The 16,928-nt window shown below is 35.0% G+C and overlaps 1 protein-coding gene across 1 annotated transcript in view; it reads left to right on the forward strand.

Moving 5' to 3' along the window:
• Nucleotides 1-16,928, forward strand: part of LOC114068236 (vacuolar protein sorting-associated protein 13B-like) — a gene marked incomplete at both ends in the record, with an annotated part of 202,250 nt that overhangs the window by 6,869 nt on the left and 178,453 nt on the right. Inside the window, 2 exons of the mRNA XM_027904187.1 lie at nt 3,389-3,536; nt 15,260-15,387. Of these exons, the coding sequence (XP_027759988.1) occupies nt 3,389-3,536; nt 15,260-15,387 (276 nt within the window). The remainder of the gene's footprint in view (nt 1-3,388; nt 3,537-15,259; nt 15,388-16,928) is intronic.

Raw genomic sequence — 16,928 nt, forward strand, 5'->3', positions numbered from 1 at the left:
ATCTGTCCCCACTCCAAAGATTTCAGTAATTTTTTGTTCTGCTTGCTGGTTGCAAGCTTCTGCCCGTGTACACATCCCTCTGTGTGCATGCAGCATCCACCATATGGGATAGCTGGGTTTGGTACCATTTCAAATATCGACCCATGTCTGGACTGATTCTTTTGAATTCGACATTTCACAAGCCAATGCTTCATCTTTTTCTTTTGATAGTAATAGTTAATTTCCTATCTTGGAATATTCTTTTTCCTTTGGTTTGTTACCAGGGAGGTGACTGCAAAGGCATCCCTTAAATGAAAGTTACCCATTTGCTCTGTTGGTCACTTTTTCTGTAAAACGCATTTCTCGTGTTCTCAGATCTGCCTGCAGTCTCTTGAGGCTCACACTTGTGGGAAATTAAAATTCAGAAATAAAATATTTAATTACCAAAAATCCCAAGAAAAATAAAATATTAATTCACCTAGGGCAAATTTCCACTAGCCCTCTTTACAGGATATTTTATCTTTAGTTGGTTGACATATCTCCACATAAATCCAGGAAATACTTGGGGCTTAGTATTTCTGGCAGGTTGGTTTATAGCTAGTATTGTTCTGAGCCTTTCTCTGATTTTAGATCTTTATCATTTCCAAGGTCATGTTGACCAGACAGTATGAGTTAAAAAAAAACCCTGGTATCTGTTGATCCATTTGCGTGCATAAATAGCATATATGTATGTGCGTGTTTTGTGTACACATACTTAACATGGTGTGTAATGTCTTAGATTGTTTATGCCAATAAAAATTAAATTCAGAAAAGGATAACTTTTCTGTAGTTTTTCAGCCTCTGCTTAAAAACTTAATTGTAATAATTGTACTTGAAAAGCAATACAATTTTTTATTCTAAATTCCATGAATTGTAATTAATTTCATATTCTGTGTATAATAGCCACAGAACATTATTGCATTCATAAAACTGTGATCAGTATTTTAGAACAGAATCTCATTTTGACTTTGTGTCAACAAAATAACCTCATATAAATGTTACCGTAGTTCCAGAACTTTGTTACATGCTCTTTGTCTTCTTTATAACGCTACCAATTAGCAACCATAAAGCTTAATCCCAAATAGGTGTATTTAAGATTTACCACATACTAATTTATAGCTAGTTTTTTTGGGTTCTTGTGATGAAATTCTTACGATAACACTTGCCTGCAATGTCTCCTTTCCCATCAGATTCAGCTTCTCCTACAGCTGTGGGGCTCTTGTCATCTGCTATTTCCCAAGCCACAATTTCCTCATCAGTTTGTGGCTAAAACCCAAATCTTGATGATCCTTTTCCATCTAGTTCAACGCTGATCTTTCATCTTCTGCATTCTTTTAACCAGAAATCTTTTGCCAAAAACCTGACAAGATTGTACTGGGCGTCATCAGCAGCAACATCAGCCTTGATTTCAGTGAGCAAAGATAAAACAGCTGTTTCATTGTCCAGATCAGCACTCAAGCACTCAATATTTGGTCATAATTTTTTCCAGCTTTGTCTGGCTGTGATAGCCTTGATGTTTTTCACTCTATGACTAGTAGTGTAACTTATTATATTTTGCTGATTCGTTTCTTTAGTGGTTCAGAAATAGATACTGCTTCTTCAGACAGTATTTCTATCCTGTTGTCTTTTGAACTGTTCTGTATTGCCTGCATTCATTCTTCAGAAATTCTTGCTTCACTTTGGCAAGTCAGTGTTCTTGCAAAGTTACGTCCGGAATTGCCAAATGATGGCTCAACAGTTGCCGTCATGGGAAAGCTGCAGATGGCTTTGCCTTGTGAAAAGTAGTGTCAGATAAATGGCTAGAGTTTGAAAATTAGTGAAAATAAGTGATGTAAAGTGTCTGATGAAAGTTTAGAAAACTTCAGACCCTCTCCCTGTATGCATGTGGGAAGTATTTCTGTGGTGTATAGCTTGTCTTCTCAAAGCTGATGGAGATTTTGGATGTTGTTATAGCTAGAGGACACCAAAGTGGCATGTTACTATGTTCCAAAGCAACTTTTTTGTGCTTTTGGAGACAAAATTATTGACTGTACATTCAGAGGGAGGAGGACAGATGAGAGTTCTGTTTGTCATTGACATTAGTCTTTTTCTATTAACTTTGCATACCACTCTATATATAAGTTGATTGTTTTCACTGGAATAGGATTAAATTGTCTTTCTTATTTTAATTTACTTTTATAGTGGAAAATGATGAAGGCGTTTGGAAGTCATTCTCCTTCAATTAAATGATTTTTCTGTTTGTTTTGGGGTTTTGTATGTGTGCACATGTTGCACACTGCTTGATTCAGTGATCTGTTTTCTATTGGAGAAATTTACAAGCACATTGCCTGCCTCACACGAATTTGTTTCCCACAGAGATTCCTAATGCAATGTGTGAGGTTTCTCATTACGCAGTTATATGGATTACATTTTCACTCCAATAAGAACAAAATTAAATTACACAAAAATTAAGATGCGTGTAATCCTAATGTCTGATCTTTAGAAAAACCTTTTGTCATCTTTAAATGATAACCCTCTGCAAAATCAACGGTAGAAATATTCTGCTTTTGTCAACTGTGATGCCTCTGCAGTTTACTTAGCAGCTGATGCTACGGCAAAATATTAAGAGCCAACTGGACAGCAACATTGAGGATCAAATTTTTTTTAATAATTTTGTCTTTTGTAGCTTTCATTAATAAAAAATAATTACAACAAAGCCAATAGGCTGTGTTCATCAGTGGACCTCCAGTTCCATAGCCCACACGGTTTAATACACATTGTTCTTTTCTAATGTTAAAATAATGATGCAGTCCTTCAAAGTAGGTTTTAATGCCTTTGGTTTTGCCTAAGTGTCGCATTTTGAGCAGATTTATGCATGAAAGACAATACAGTTCAAAATTGGTCGTTGTCAGTTCAAATTTATACTTAAAATGTGAGGAACAAGCACAATAATGTATAAATAGCAAAACACCTTTTATTTTGAAACTTAATGGAAGTTATACATTTCTTTGTGATCTTCATATGTGGCTCAAATTTTTCAATTCCCATTAAACATTCAGATAATTATTTTACTTTAGTGATCAGCAAGGTTTATGCATGTGCATCTCCGTTGGCTAACAACCATGGTATTTTAAGTTAGTTCTATTTCACTTTTTTGTTATCATAAATTTTTTTCTTCAGACTAACAGGACTGAAATTAAGAGTCAGAGGTGCAAGTCGGAACGCAGCATTTCATAATCGGTTTTCAGAATATTTGTGCTCCAATCAGTGTTTCAAGTTTTCTTCTGTACATTTCAAAATATGTAGTTTGACATGCTTCACATTATAATGTCATGATCCAATATTAATTTATTTTGGTTTTCAGTGGTTCACAAGGTACTTCTTTTTCTAGCAATCTGTAGGAGCTGTTCCACTTGGTGTGTCAGTAACTCGGAAAAAAGAGGATGAAGCATCAGTTGGAAGTGCACCTTTGGCAAGGCAGCAATCTAATCAAGCCTCTGAGTATGCCAGCAGTCCTGTCAAAACAAAAACAGTGACAGGTATGATCACTTAATTGAAACTAGCCTTTCTGCAGTTGCAATCTCCCAGTAACATGCCTTCACCACTGAACAGCATCAGCTGTGCAAATACTGTGGAACAACTTTCAGCACTAAAGAACTTTAAAATTTTTGAATTAAAAATAATCAAATGTAGAACTTTGAAATACATGTTTATTTTTTCTCTCATTTTCATTTAGTGCTGTCTTTGGGGCCCTGATAATTTCGTGTAATACAGTTTTTAAAGTGAGATAAACGATATCAATAGGATATCTGCCATTTGCCTTGATACTTAGTCCATAATTTTGTCAAACTTCACTGTGATTAACCTCTGATTTCAGTCAGTCTGTTTGTATTGCTTAAAGTCTGGCATGTATGGAAGTCAAGATTTGTGCATGAAAAGTTAAAATTCGTTGTTTTCAAAATCACCCATAGAAAGTGCATTTGCTGGCACTTCTGTTTCTGGACTTCAAGAAACTGTTTAAGTTTAGGAGTATTTTCTGACCGCTTAAGAGTCTAAACTGAAACTTTGTTATCACTAATCAGGATGATATGGTTTTCTGGAAATTTCTAGTCTATTTATTCATATAGTACTGTCTGCAAGTAGTAAAGTAGGTGATGATCCAAAGAAAATTACTGTCCAGCCAAGACATTTATTGATCCTTCTGAAATACACTACGCAAATTCTATTTTCCTTTGATGTTTATTTCCAGATAATCACAAAGTACTTCAAGATGTTGTCTGCTGAAACTAAGATTACAGTATTGTCCATTAGTGGTAGAGTTAAATGCTGTTTTAGGATAAAGGCCTATTTTGATAAAAAGGGCTAAAACCAGAAAATTTGTTTGCTGAATATTAGTGGGTTCAGGTGTTATCGTTGGTAGTAAAACAATAGATTAATATCAAATACTTCTATTTTAGTTATGAATATTTTTCATTTTTACCATTTGTCCATTTATTTTTACAATTCATGTATGCATTTCCTTCATTTATGCCTAATATATAGGGAAATATATATGCCCATATAATTACATGACTGTATCAAGCATATTCCTCTTTTAACTGTATTTATCATCTGTTCTGCTGTATTAATATAATGTTCTTTTCTTCTTGAGTTTAATTCTAGCTGTGCCTGCAAGGTACAAAGTGTAATTCACTAGAGAAACTTTTGTGATTTTGAATATTTGTCTCAAAGCCAGCTATTTGCATAAACAGGTTCTAGATTAGTTTTTCTTAATCACTGATTTATAAAAAGTAGGCATATGATTTGCAGAAGTAGCTTTGTACTCAGATTTTGAAAATCAGTGTCCCAGTCTGCTACCTGTCCAGCTTGGTGGACCTTTTTGTTTTTCAGCCTTTGTTCTTCACCTTGAGTATTATCTTTTCTATAATAAGGATCACACCAGAATTCTCTACTGAGGGAAAACATTATCGTTCAAAATCTAGGAAGGCTGTGGATGTCAGTTTTGTTTTTTGGGGGGCTTTTTTGTGTGTGTGTGAGAAATAACAAAATGAAATTATAAATAACATCATAAAAACAAAATAAGGATTTCTGTGCATCTCAGCTCCTTCCACCTTTTAAACTGAAGTCAATATCGAGATTTATTTTCAGTTACTAAGTACAACACACATTTATGGAAAAATTAAAAGTTCATTTGTGGATTTAATTTGTGTTAACTACCACTTACTTTACTCAATCAGTTTATCAAATACGTTGAGGGTTTTTTGAGATTAAGTAGATATTTGGCTTCTCTATTAAACAGTTTTGCAGCACAGAGTTTAATGCTGTGAAATGAAAGGTGATGGTACTAATTCTCTCAAGAGATAACATTGACTAAGCATTTTCTGTTTTGATTTAGAATCAGTCCTTTAAAGAATTGTTGAATTTGGTTGCATTAATTCTCAACTGTTAAAAAAATGCCTGAAAAAGCTGGAAAACTTGTGTGTTGAGGTAAAAACAGTTTAATATAGAAAGCACAAGCCCCACATGCAAGCACAGCAAACCAAGACATTAATTCCCTGCTTTCCATGGACATGTAGGTATTCAGCCATCTCCAGGAGAGCAGGGCCCCATCACACGTAATTGTTACTTGGGAGGACAAACCCCATCACTCCAAACATCCCCCCTCTATATATACAGAGCACGATGTCCCATGGTATGGGATATCCCCTTGGTCAGTTTGGGTCACCTGTCCTGGCTGTGTCTTCTCTCAATCTCCCAAGCACCCCCACCTTCCTCGCCAGCGTGGCAGTATGAGAAGCAGAAAAGGCCTTGGCTCTGTGTATGCACTGCTCAGCAATAACAAAAACATCACTGTGTTATCAAACCTGTGTTCAGCACAAATCCAAAACACATCCCCATACCAGCCACTCTGAAGAAAATTAACTCTACCCCAGCCAAAACCAGCACACCTGTGTTTTAATAAGTTTATGTGTTTCTTATACTCTGGAGATAAAATGGCAGGTGTAACATACCTGAAATATTTGATATTAACATGAAAAAAAAGTGAATTCTAAAATGGATGTCAAGGACTGAAAGCCTTGTATAGTAATGAAATCAATTAAAAGGTTGCCCTTTCTGCTGCAGTAAACCACAGAGATTTCCCTCAATTAAAGAAAGAAAGGAGAGTCATGTCACACTGCAGTGCCAACAGGCTTGTTCTCTGTGTAGCCTCCTGCAGCTTCATGCCTGTAGAGTTCTCATGTGCCAGGTTTGTCAGAGTTGGCTTTGTAGTGGAAGATTCAGGGGTCTGTGGAAGCTAACACATATTTTGTGTCACATGAAAAAGCTCTCTGATTATGAAGCCACCAGTTACAGTGGTTAGAAAAGGTTACACAGATGTAAGTGTGAAAGGTGAGATCTCGTTCTCAGAAAGTTTCAGTGGATCCTTTCTTTCACAATTTCTTTCTTTACAGCTGTATAATGTGTTGGAATATGGCAAATATGACTTTAGTTCATTGCAGTAAGAACAGAGTGCCTGTGATTCTTCTCCTTTCTAATTCTTCTGGGTCCCCCTTTCACTTAAATTCCTTTCTTTTAATTTCATCTACTTTCTGACATACTTTCATTATTTGTGTCATTGTTTTAAACCAGGAATACCACACTGATCATAGATCTAGGACATATAGTACTACCTATGCTACAAGGCCATTCTAGGTAAAGAGGCAATGACTCTTGTAAGCCTCATATTTATTAATCATCAAGGCTCTAGTTACATGTGTTTTAAATTATCAGAAAACTGAGATCCTAGATTGATAATATGCATAGTTCTTAAAATTTGAAAGAGATTTCATCTTAAAATCGTGGTAATTTTGGTGGTAATTTTGAATTAATTATTTTCAAGTCTAACACGATCTCAAGAAGTCACTCCCTTGAGAACTGCTAGAAAGCAACCCTATGTACTAGATGAAAGCAGTTTGTAATCACAGCTGTAAAATGATTTAAAACATCGATCTTGAGTTCAGTTTATTAGTTAATGGCTGCTGAGACCTTGCCAAAAATGAAGCATGGGAAAAAAGCAAACCTACTATTTATATGGTATCTGTCTGTGAACATCCAGGGTTTCTGTTCTTAAGTCTCAAATTGTAGTTATTTATATATCTCCTTAACCACAGAGGCTTCAAAAACAGAGTAGGATAATAGAATGTATGGTTTAAATTTTGTATGATATGACTGTGAACAAGCAAGGTGATAAAGATAATTATAAAAACTTCTGTTTCTCTCTCCACCCACTTCTCCCATTCTCGGCAATTCAGCAGCTCCATGTTAGTTCAGTAAAAAGTGATTTGCAGACCCACAGTTGTGCATAGAGGTATAACTCTTATGTCTGGATAGTTGCAAAATGATTGCTATATGTGTGTGTAGTTATGTAATACATGTAGCGTACCTATACAGGAAGATAGTGTGGGCTGCAGTAGATGGATAGTGCAGTCTTTGAAAGCTGTCTTGTGTACACCATTGAATAAGGATTACAACTGAAGTGCCTGTGTTCACACATTAAAGATGAGTGCTTGTTCATTACTAAAATAACCCATAAATTTTGTTTATATTTATTAAATTATTATAATATTTTTACAGTGCTTGAAAAACATAGTAACTTTTTCCATGATTAAAGATGAAATTGGGTTGTGTAGGGTTTTTTGGTTGGGTTTTTTTGTTTTTTTTTACCACCTGCTAGAGAGGCCTTTTTGTAGTCAATGTAATGAAATTTCATTTCAGCAACATCTATCAGTGTTTGGAAGTCACTGTGATATCCCAGATACAAATTTGACGCTGCCTTGTGAGATGTCACCCAGTGACTATGTCATATAATTTTTCAGTAACAGTGGGAAAGTAGTCTCCCATATGGTCTTATTATGAGGAATGCCTTTAATGGAAGGAGCTACTTACAGAACCTGAAAAGGTTATTAATTTTTTTCTCACTCAGAATCCTCAAAGTTGACTTTTTTAATAGCAACAGAACAGGTAGGTAAGTGGAATTTAATGTATCATCTAATAAGTTATGAAATTTCTGGTAATAGTAGGCCCCATAACCTGTTAGAAAGGCATCTGAAAACTGAATGCCTTGTCCATAACTGCATGTACACTCGTCGCATAAAATTTTGCTGATCCCTGTTATGGAATAGCGAGATGTTTGCCCGTGGCACAGGTGGTGACTGCATTTCAACCATGTGTTCATTAGGCCTGCAAATGCGGGCAAGTGCTTTTTACCACTGTGTCTAGCACCCGATTGCTCCGTTTAGTTGTCTGGTGGACAAATTGCAAGGACATTTGCAAAAGAGAATCAAACAGTGGTGGATTTGGGGCAGCGTTTTTCATAGACTAGGTCTTCATGTCACACAGCTCACTGGTCTTTTAATTCCACTACAAATTCAGTCTTACTCCCAAGTTCGAAGCTGAGAAGAGAATCCAGCGTTGTTTCATTCTGCAGGAAGTGTCGATGTGTTGCGAAAGGGCGTGTGCACATGGAGAGAAATATAGGACATGAAGGCACTCCAGTTTGGAAAAAATCTCTTGTGTTTCTGGAACACTGGTATTTTGTTCTTTCAAACTATTGTTCTTACAGGGAAATAATTAAAGAGTTTGAAAGTTTTGTAAGTACTCAGTTACACCTAGTCTACTTTTCATTGGTATTTCAAGTAGATAGAGGACGGTGTCATAACCAGAAAGTTGAAAATTCTGTCTTAGATGGCCTTTATGTTCTCTGTCCTATATAAATTGCCTGAATTCCGGTAAGGACAGAGCTCTTGTTGGAATTTCTGGCTCTTTACCCTGCTTACTTATTTTCCCAGAACTTGTAGAAACATAGTATCTTTGAAATATTTATCCTGTTGAATTTGATTTATATTGACCAGCCAATGCAGAAAGAGTTACAAAACAAGCTAATTAGTTGCATTCGTAAGCACAGAGTATAGGCTTGTATTTTCCATAGGAAAACAGGCGAAGAGTGATCCCCACCTTTCCTTTGAATCACTTCTTAATATTTGAGAGTGTAGTTATAATAAAATTTAAATTGGCCATTAGATACTGATAACTGAAATTTCTTGATTGTTATGGGAAGTGTTAGTAATTCAATTTTGAAAGCTTTACTGAAGTAATTCTTAAAATTCCTTAAAAGTATACATGAGATATTTCTGAACCACTATTAAGTATTTCTCCATGAAACTGGAGAAAAGATGAGGCTTTAAATGTAGAGAGGTCCAGACAGACTGATGTCTTTATTTGAAGTTTCATTTTAAGTTAAAAAAGTGTCTACTGAGTACAGTATAGCAGGATAGGACCTGTACTTAGCAGAAATAGATGCAGTTACTGTGGTTTTTTTTCCCTAAAGCACAGCTAGAATGCTTAATTAGGTTCATGCTAAAATGAACCTAATGCATTGGAACGCAAAAAACTGGCAAATGTGAGAGAAGTCTGGCTGGTGAGAAATCAATGGATTATCTGAAGTATTTGAATTAGTAGGTCACTATTTCTGCTCAATGAACTGAATGATTATTGTTTATTCATGCCTACTAGGAAATGTATGATGATTAATTTGGGAAGATGAATGAAATTAAAAAGGTGCTAAATAGGTTAAGTAAAATATAGGAGTTTAAGTCTGACACACATTTACCTAGGGTGCCTGAAAACAGTGGGATCTTTATAAAATGGCTTTAGTTCTTGAAACGATTGTTTAAAAGGAAGGTGTCAAGGCACAAGTAATTTATAGAAAGTTTTAAATGGCTGGACAATCACATGTCTGTATCAAAAATGCATTATTCTGAGTTTTTTTAGCTCGTAAAATGTCTGACTTTTTTGTTATGGCTGCACAATTTCTTCAGTTCGCTGTGTGGATTTCAAAACTATGGATCTCAGAAACATTAGTAACTCAAAGCCAATGTAGTATATCAAACATTCTTTCTGTATGGAGAAATTCAATGCTGAGAGAGAAAAAAAAATGATAGTTTATTTTTAGATTATATTTTTAGGACAGAGGAACTTTTCATGTATTTTTAAAAAGGCAGAATACTAGGCAGAATTTATCAGGACTTATTGCAAATCTAAAGGCTGAAATTCTTACTTCATAGTATAAATTGTATTTGAAATGGTAAGTGATATTAAAAAAAAATTCAGGTATGGACTTTAGGTATGAACACATATATATCGCATTTCTATAATTACTAGTATAGTAGCTCAGTTTGGCCTCTGAATGTCTGTTACTGATTTGTACAAAAGTGTCAGTCCTTTTTTATTTTTGTTCCCAGAGCAAAATAGGTATTTTTTGCCAGAAATAGTGCTGCAATCACTAAGAATTTGGTGGGAGAAAATGCTGACCACAGCCATTCCCTGGCCAACACACACTTTCACACAGAAAGATCCTTTTGGGTTGCACAACAGTGTTAATATCACATTTGTCTTTGTTTACTGACAGTGTGTTAAAAGCCTCTGTATTTTAACACTTTCTCTGCTGATAACTCATCGAATGGCCGTGCAAATTCGATCACTGCACTTCTCTGCTGCTGTTTCCCTGGGTATAAAGGACTCGCTCTCACGAGTTGTCAGGGACTGTGTGGGTGCAGTTATCATCTTGATAGATAAAAGTAATGTGTTATCTGTACTATTAGTAAAGTAGAATGCAAAAATGCTCAAAGGCCAGTAATTATTTATGTAAATACTATTCAGTATGCCAGCAAGTATATTGCATATTTTTATAAGCCTAAAAGAATTTCCTGCTGTTATTAAAGTTAGTCAAGTACTGCTGTTATTCTCAAGCATCCTGATGAAGAGTGCAAACTATAAAAAGTATTTTTCATAGTCTATCCTTGCAGAAAAAAAAACACATTTATATGAATAATTCAAATATCAGTCATCCAACAATGGGGATATGGAGAATAACTTCTCTTATAACACTGCAAAAATAAAATATGAGTATTTCTGAAAGACTTCTGAAGAGCATTGACAGTTCAGATAATTGGTAAATACAGGTTTTTGGTTTGTTTTGCATGTAAAGAAACCAGTTTATCTTCTGTAAAAAATAATATATATATGCATACATATATATATATGTCTGTAGGCCATTTTGGTTTTTTTCAAGGTTGTTTGAAGTTTTCATTTTTTCCTCCACTGCATTTTGATCTCATTTCTATTGCCTTAAGCCCTTGATCAGTTCCTTAAGAGTTTGCATTTGTTGCAAGTATCTTAGTTTTGGGGTTTTTCATAGAAATTCATGTCTAATGCATGAAACTGAATACATACTAAAGAAATCCCAATCATTACTTTGACACTATGCAGACCACTTTTCCTTTGATTTTTTTCTTCCTTTAAATACTTTTAAATAATGTTCATGTGTTTTGCTATCATAGCCTCTTAGTAACTATGGGTAGTTTGCAATGTTTTCCTCAGCTTAGCTCCCTTCTGATGTGTGAGAAGCTGTATGACAGATGACAGGATGTGGGAAGGAAAGCTCACCCAACTTGCTGAGGTCACTTGACAGACTCAGGTTTCTGCTGTGGGTGTCTGTCTATGGACTCGTCTTGAAGTAGGAGCTCTTTGAGCTTTTGGGGATTACTGAAAGCATGGGTTTGCTTGCAGCAGGATAACCTTTTCCAAGCAGAAAGAAGCTGCTGACTTGTTAATGCATCAGGTATCTGGGGCACACAGTGGGACAGGAAAAATGAGTTGTTGTGGCATGATGTGCCACAGAGATGAGACATGATAAATCTGTACCACACAGAAATGAGGAATAAGGTCTTAGCATTGTATTTTGCCTTCCTTCAGTTTGGTTGCTAGCAATAAGGAGAAAGGAGGAACTGAAGGAATGAGGCCAGCAGTGAGTACATATTATCAATATGTTATTCTTCAATTCCGTAGTGGAAGATCTCTGATCTGTATCTTTTTTGCTTTGATTTATTTTAGGAAATGTCCATTTGTCCAAAATCTTCACACTTCAAAAGTTTTCCCTTTTCTGTTCCTTAGACCAGAGAATATTAATAGCCCAGAGTAGTGTCATTTTCCCAAAAGTTCTCTTTTATTTTTGAAGTGTATTCATTTTATGGATCAGACTTGTAAAACAACTTGTTCCCCATAGTCTAAAAAACACAAAGAAGGAGACATGTATCTAAGAAAGACACCTCTAACTAGAATTTATACCTATAGTTTGGCTTGGTGGCCTCTCCTACAAAGTGAATCCTTTAAAGATTAATTTTTTCATAGTACCACTTTTAACTCTCTATGTATTTTAACCATAATATATGAAATTATTTATGAAAACTGCTCCTTCTGGCAGCTCAGTCCTGATTGATCTGATCAGTCCTTTTTGAAAAGTCTGTTCATTACTGTTTTGTTCTGAAACTGATGATGAGTGTGGCAGCTTCTGTAATGGATGTGTATATGTTTACAAAAATACCAGTTATGGGTATCTCAATTATATGGTACTGGAAGATGAGAGTAGGAATATTTTATGTTCCTGTACACTGGTTTTCTTAAAACTTCTATTTGTACAACCTGAAGCAGCATCCCCTCCATTGTGTTGGTTTGGGCTTTCCCTCTTCATAAATTTCCAAGTGTTTCATACAAATCTTATTTTCTGTCTAGTGGTTGCTGACTGGCATCTGGCTTCAACACAAGGCTGATTACAGTGCCAGGAAATGTTCTGAGGTTTTCAATTCAGTAGTAGCTAAGTAGCATAATTATTTTAGGAAATTAACCTTCTTACCAAGACAGATGGAGCTGATCCAGTCTACATGTCTGCTATAGAGGACTAGCCAAACACACATGGTAACCACACCTGACAGGCTCTTAGCAAGTGTCATCTACTGATGTCCTTGCCCAACAGGGAATTAAGATATTGTTCTGTCCCAGCATCCCTTCAGACAAAACTCTGGGATTTACCAATACAGGAAAAAAATTAAAAGAGGACTTCTTTGTTCTGTTCTCTTCAGGAGTTACTTCTATGCTTGTTTCTTCTTTCCCCTATTCCTTATTTCTTTTCTATTTTCCATGATCTCTGGTTGGATAGTTTCTTATCCTTTTGTTGGGGTTTGAGACTTTTTTTTTTTCTTTTTTTTTCTTTTTGTTGAGCATGAGGGGTTACAGTGAGGTTATTTTCTATCATGGATATTTTTGGATTTTTATCAGCTTTGCAAGTTTCGGTTACACATATGAAGAGAAACAAGTGCTACTTCAGTGAGCAAATTTTATTTTTAATTCACAGATTGTTGTTTCTGGCTATTCACCCTATTGAGAGAGAATTAGTGGAGTGCTTCCCTGCAAATAAAACATGGGAGATTGGAACAAAACCTGGCTTTAAATCCCACTCATGAGGGATGTGCTTGTTCAGCAGTATAGGATGTTGATAGTCCTTGCTGAATGCATTGTAGAATATGTCGGCTTCCTTTGTATTTATCTATTCATCCTGACCTGAAGCATCCTACCTGTGAAATTTCCAGAGTCTCCCAGTGACTTTGTATGCTGTTCTCACCCTTACCCACACTTGTGTTCTAGAGTTCTATGCTTCAAAAACTCTTATATTTTAATGTTTCTTGGTACTCCAGCTGTTCCTAATTCTTACCTTGTAATACGTGTAGTGTGGGTCTTGCTCGCACAGAAGACAGTGTGAACTGAGGTAGAGTAAGAAGTTACAGCAGAACAGCTATTCTTCACTAAATGTCTGTTTTAACCGAATCCATTCATAATGTGGAGGGAAGACCAATTGCATGGCATAAGTGTCTGTGTGAGAAGGTATTATGAAACAGTTACAGCATCCTGCTTCTCCATATGAACAATTTACATGTTTTTCTCTCCATCATACCGACAACAATCATGAAAAGTCACACATTTTACATTCTCGTGAGCCAGTTTTCATTCCTTATCCTTCTAAGATATCCATAATTGGAGCCAGGAATATCTGTGAGGATTAATTATACTGCAGCTATAAAAATTCTTTCACTCTTTTAACCACCTCTCTTTTTGAATGTTCGGATTCTCCGTCATTTGAATAAAATGAATGTTGCTCTTAGAGGTCACTAAAAATACTATTTGTTGAAGGATTTTTTCCTAGAATAATAATCAAATCTAGTCTTGACAGGGAAAGAGTCACAAATTCATTCTTCCTGTGGCATTAACACTGCACGCTCTTGGCAGAAATTCACCTCTTAGATGTTTCAGTTTTAAATCTCTGCATTTTTCATTGCATGATTAAACTGTCTGAAGACTCAGTTATGCATATCAAGGAGCTTATATTTTTGCTCTCCTGAGTTCAGTTGGTAGCATAGTTTTGTTTGAAGAATTTTTCTGTAGTTTGTATGCCAAAGGGTTTTTTTAGCTCTATAATTGGTAGACATAAATTGTCATACCTGTGCTGATTGTGCATACATGTGCTGATTTTGATTTAGTTTAAATCTATGTCATGGAGATCTCATAATTTATTCCTGCAGTTTTATCAGTTCAACAACATGTAGGCCAAATCTGGAAATGTTTAAGAAGGTGACAATAGTTTGGTGGGTATCCCAAAACATAAGAAGAAGGATATTCTGTAGAAGATGTCAGAGGGAACTATGCACCACTCAGTCTTCTTTTAAAGTTATACTATGCTCATATTCAATTTAATGCTTCTGTTATATAAAATATTTTCATGTTATGAAATAATTAACAATTTAAGAAAATTTCTCTTTTTACTAGAAAAAATTGAATTTTACTGAAATATTTCATACTTTAATACCTTTAATCTTGACAAAGTAAGAAAATGGTTTAGTTTTTATGCCTTCTTTTGAAACACAGTCAAATTTTTAATGTATTTTTTAAAGAAAACAAATTAAACTCTGTAATTAAATATGGGCTGTCTTTCACTTCTTATAATTTTAGAAAGATGAAACTTTTAGATGACACTGGCAGCAAAGTATGTGAAAACCTCTGGGGTTTCTATTCCATCACCAAATAGGTTATCACACTTTGAAAATTACCTTAATTTGGCTAGGTCAAACATTCTTCATAATATTTTTGTAGCAGTTTATATTAAAAAAGTTTAAGCATCTGATTTCACTAAATTGCATCACGTTTCTCATGAGGCTGAACCAATACAGTTGTATTGCCAGGTTTAAAACCTAAAATAGACACATTATTATCATGTCCACTGTGAGATATACACAGTGAGAGAAAATCTCTTCTAGAATTTTAAGTAAATAATCTCGGTAAGTATATTATTTAGTTAGATATTCTTTTTATAACTGAGTTTTGTTGTTTGCATTAGAATCTCGTCCTTTGTCACTTCCTGTGAAAACCATGCTGAACTCATCTGAAAGTTGCAGAAGTCCTGAGGAAAGAATGAAGGAATTTATTGGAATAGTGTGGAATGCAGTTAAGTGCCTTACACTTCAGGTAAGATGAAAAGGAAGTGAAAAAAACCTGTGTCTTTCCAAACTTTATGATACTTTTTATGCATCCTAGTACTTTTTATTAGAGGGTTTTTAAAGGAGCTCGCAGTTTTATTGTCTTATTTCAGTAGTTTCAAAGTCTGAGAGAATGAAAAACAAAGTACAGATTTTGGGTAAATTAAGCAAAGAATGCTTTAGATTTAGGATATTGGGTTTTGAAATACTTTGTTGTATTTGAGGGAAAGATTCCTAAAAAATTATATGAAGAAAAATTGCTCATCACACTTCTCTGTATTATAAACATGGATATACACCTTTGGATCTGTGGTTAGATTTGAAGAATGCCTTCTTTTCTAAAAATACTTGAGGAAAGCGTGTATGAGAAATAATTTCTCAGGGTGTATGATACAAAATGCTGTTACACAGTGAAGGCTCAGCAGCTTAATTGTGTACCTTGTCAAGAAGGATGAGTAGTTGTTGCTCAGCTTAAAGCATTTCAGTTTATCCTGCTCTAGATGGTGGTTGCTGATCAGTAAGAGGAGGGTATTCATGTAGCAGTCTTGGTACTCTGTTAGAAGTCCAATGTTAAGATTGCATGAACAAATATTAGATCACTTGGAAATGCTAGAAGTAAGACTGTTCCCAGTTCTTATCAAGAGCTTGCTGAGAAATTACTCTAATTTAGAACTACTATAACCTGTGCCTTTTGAACCATATGTTCTATGAGATTGGTATTTTATGGTACCCCAGTATATAGTACCAAAGCTGGTTTTGTTTACAAAAGAAAAATAATCACAAGAAACCCCAACATTGTAGGAAGTACTCATTGAATGCTTGTTCCTTCTTCCTACCAAGAAATGTATTTATTTATATTCAGGCTCATCCCAGAACCTGTATCTGTGTTACTTCTCTTTCCTGTAGATAGTACTTACTATTCACAATATTGAGAAGTTTGAAAGTTCAAATTTTGCCTGAGCAAGAACTTGAGACTTGTGACCTGATTGTAGAACATCATGAAGTTGAGGAGATGCTTCCTATTAACTCTGTTTAATTTTCAGCTTTATCTTTCATCATTGTTTCATGAGTATTTTACTTGTTTTCCTTTCTTTTTAATATTATCACCACTGTAGCTTAAAATGTCTAGGTAAGAGAGACAATTTGTAAGCTGTTTGAAGGAAACAGTGTATTTTTGTTATGTGTCTGGATGGTACTTAACACATGTGAGACATACAGTTTGAGTCATAATGAAAATAATAATATGATGAAGATGAAGAAGAGATGGATCTTTTATAAATAGGGAAAATTGAATCAGGGCTAGGATCCTCTGCTCATACATTTTTCATGGTATGTTTTTTTGAGAGAAACCAGACAAGTGAATTTGTTTTGAAGAATGGTTAAGATAACAACCAGCTAAAAATGAAGATTACATGTTACTAGATAGAAAAAAAAGAAAGGTAATGGTTTGTTGTTTTTTTTTTTTTTGAAAGCTGGTGACAGTGATAGAGGGTTTCTTAGAGAGTAATTAATTAATATATTTCTGCTCTG

Source organism: Empidonax traillii, unplaced genomic scaffold, assembly GCF_003031625.1.
Source record: "Empidonax traillii isolate 1590-97213 ecotype Southwest subspecies unplaced genomic scaffold, ASM303162v1 scaffold1017:size211477, whole genome shotgun sequence".
NCBI lineage: Eukaryota > Metazoa > Chordata > Aves > Passeriformes > Tyrannidae > Empidonax > Empidonax traillii.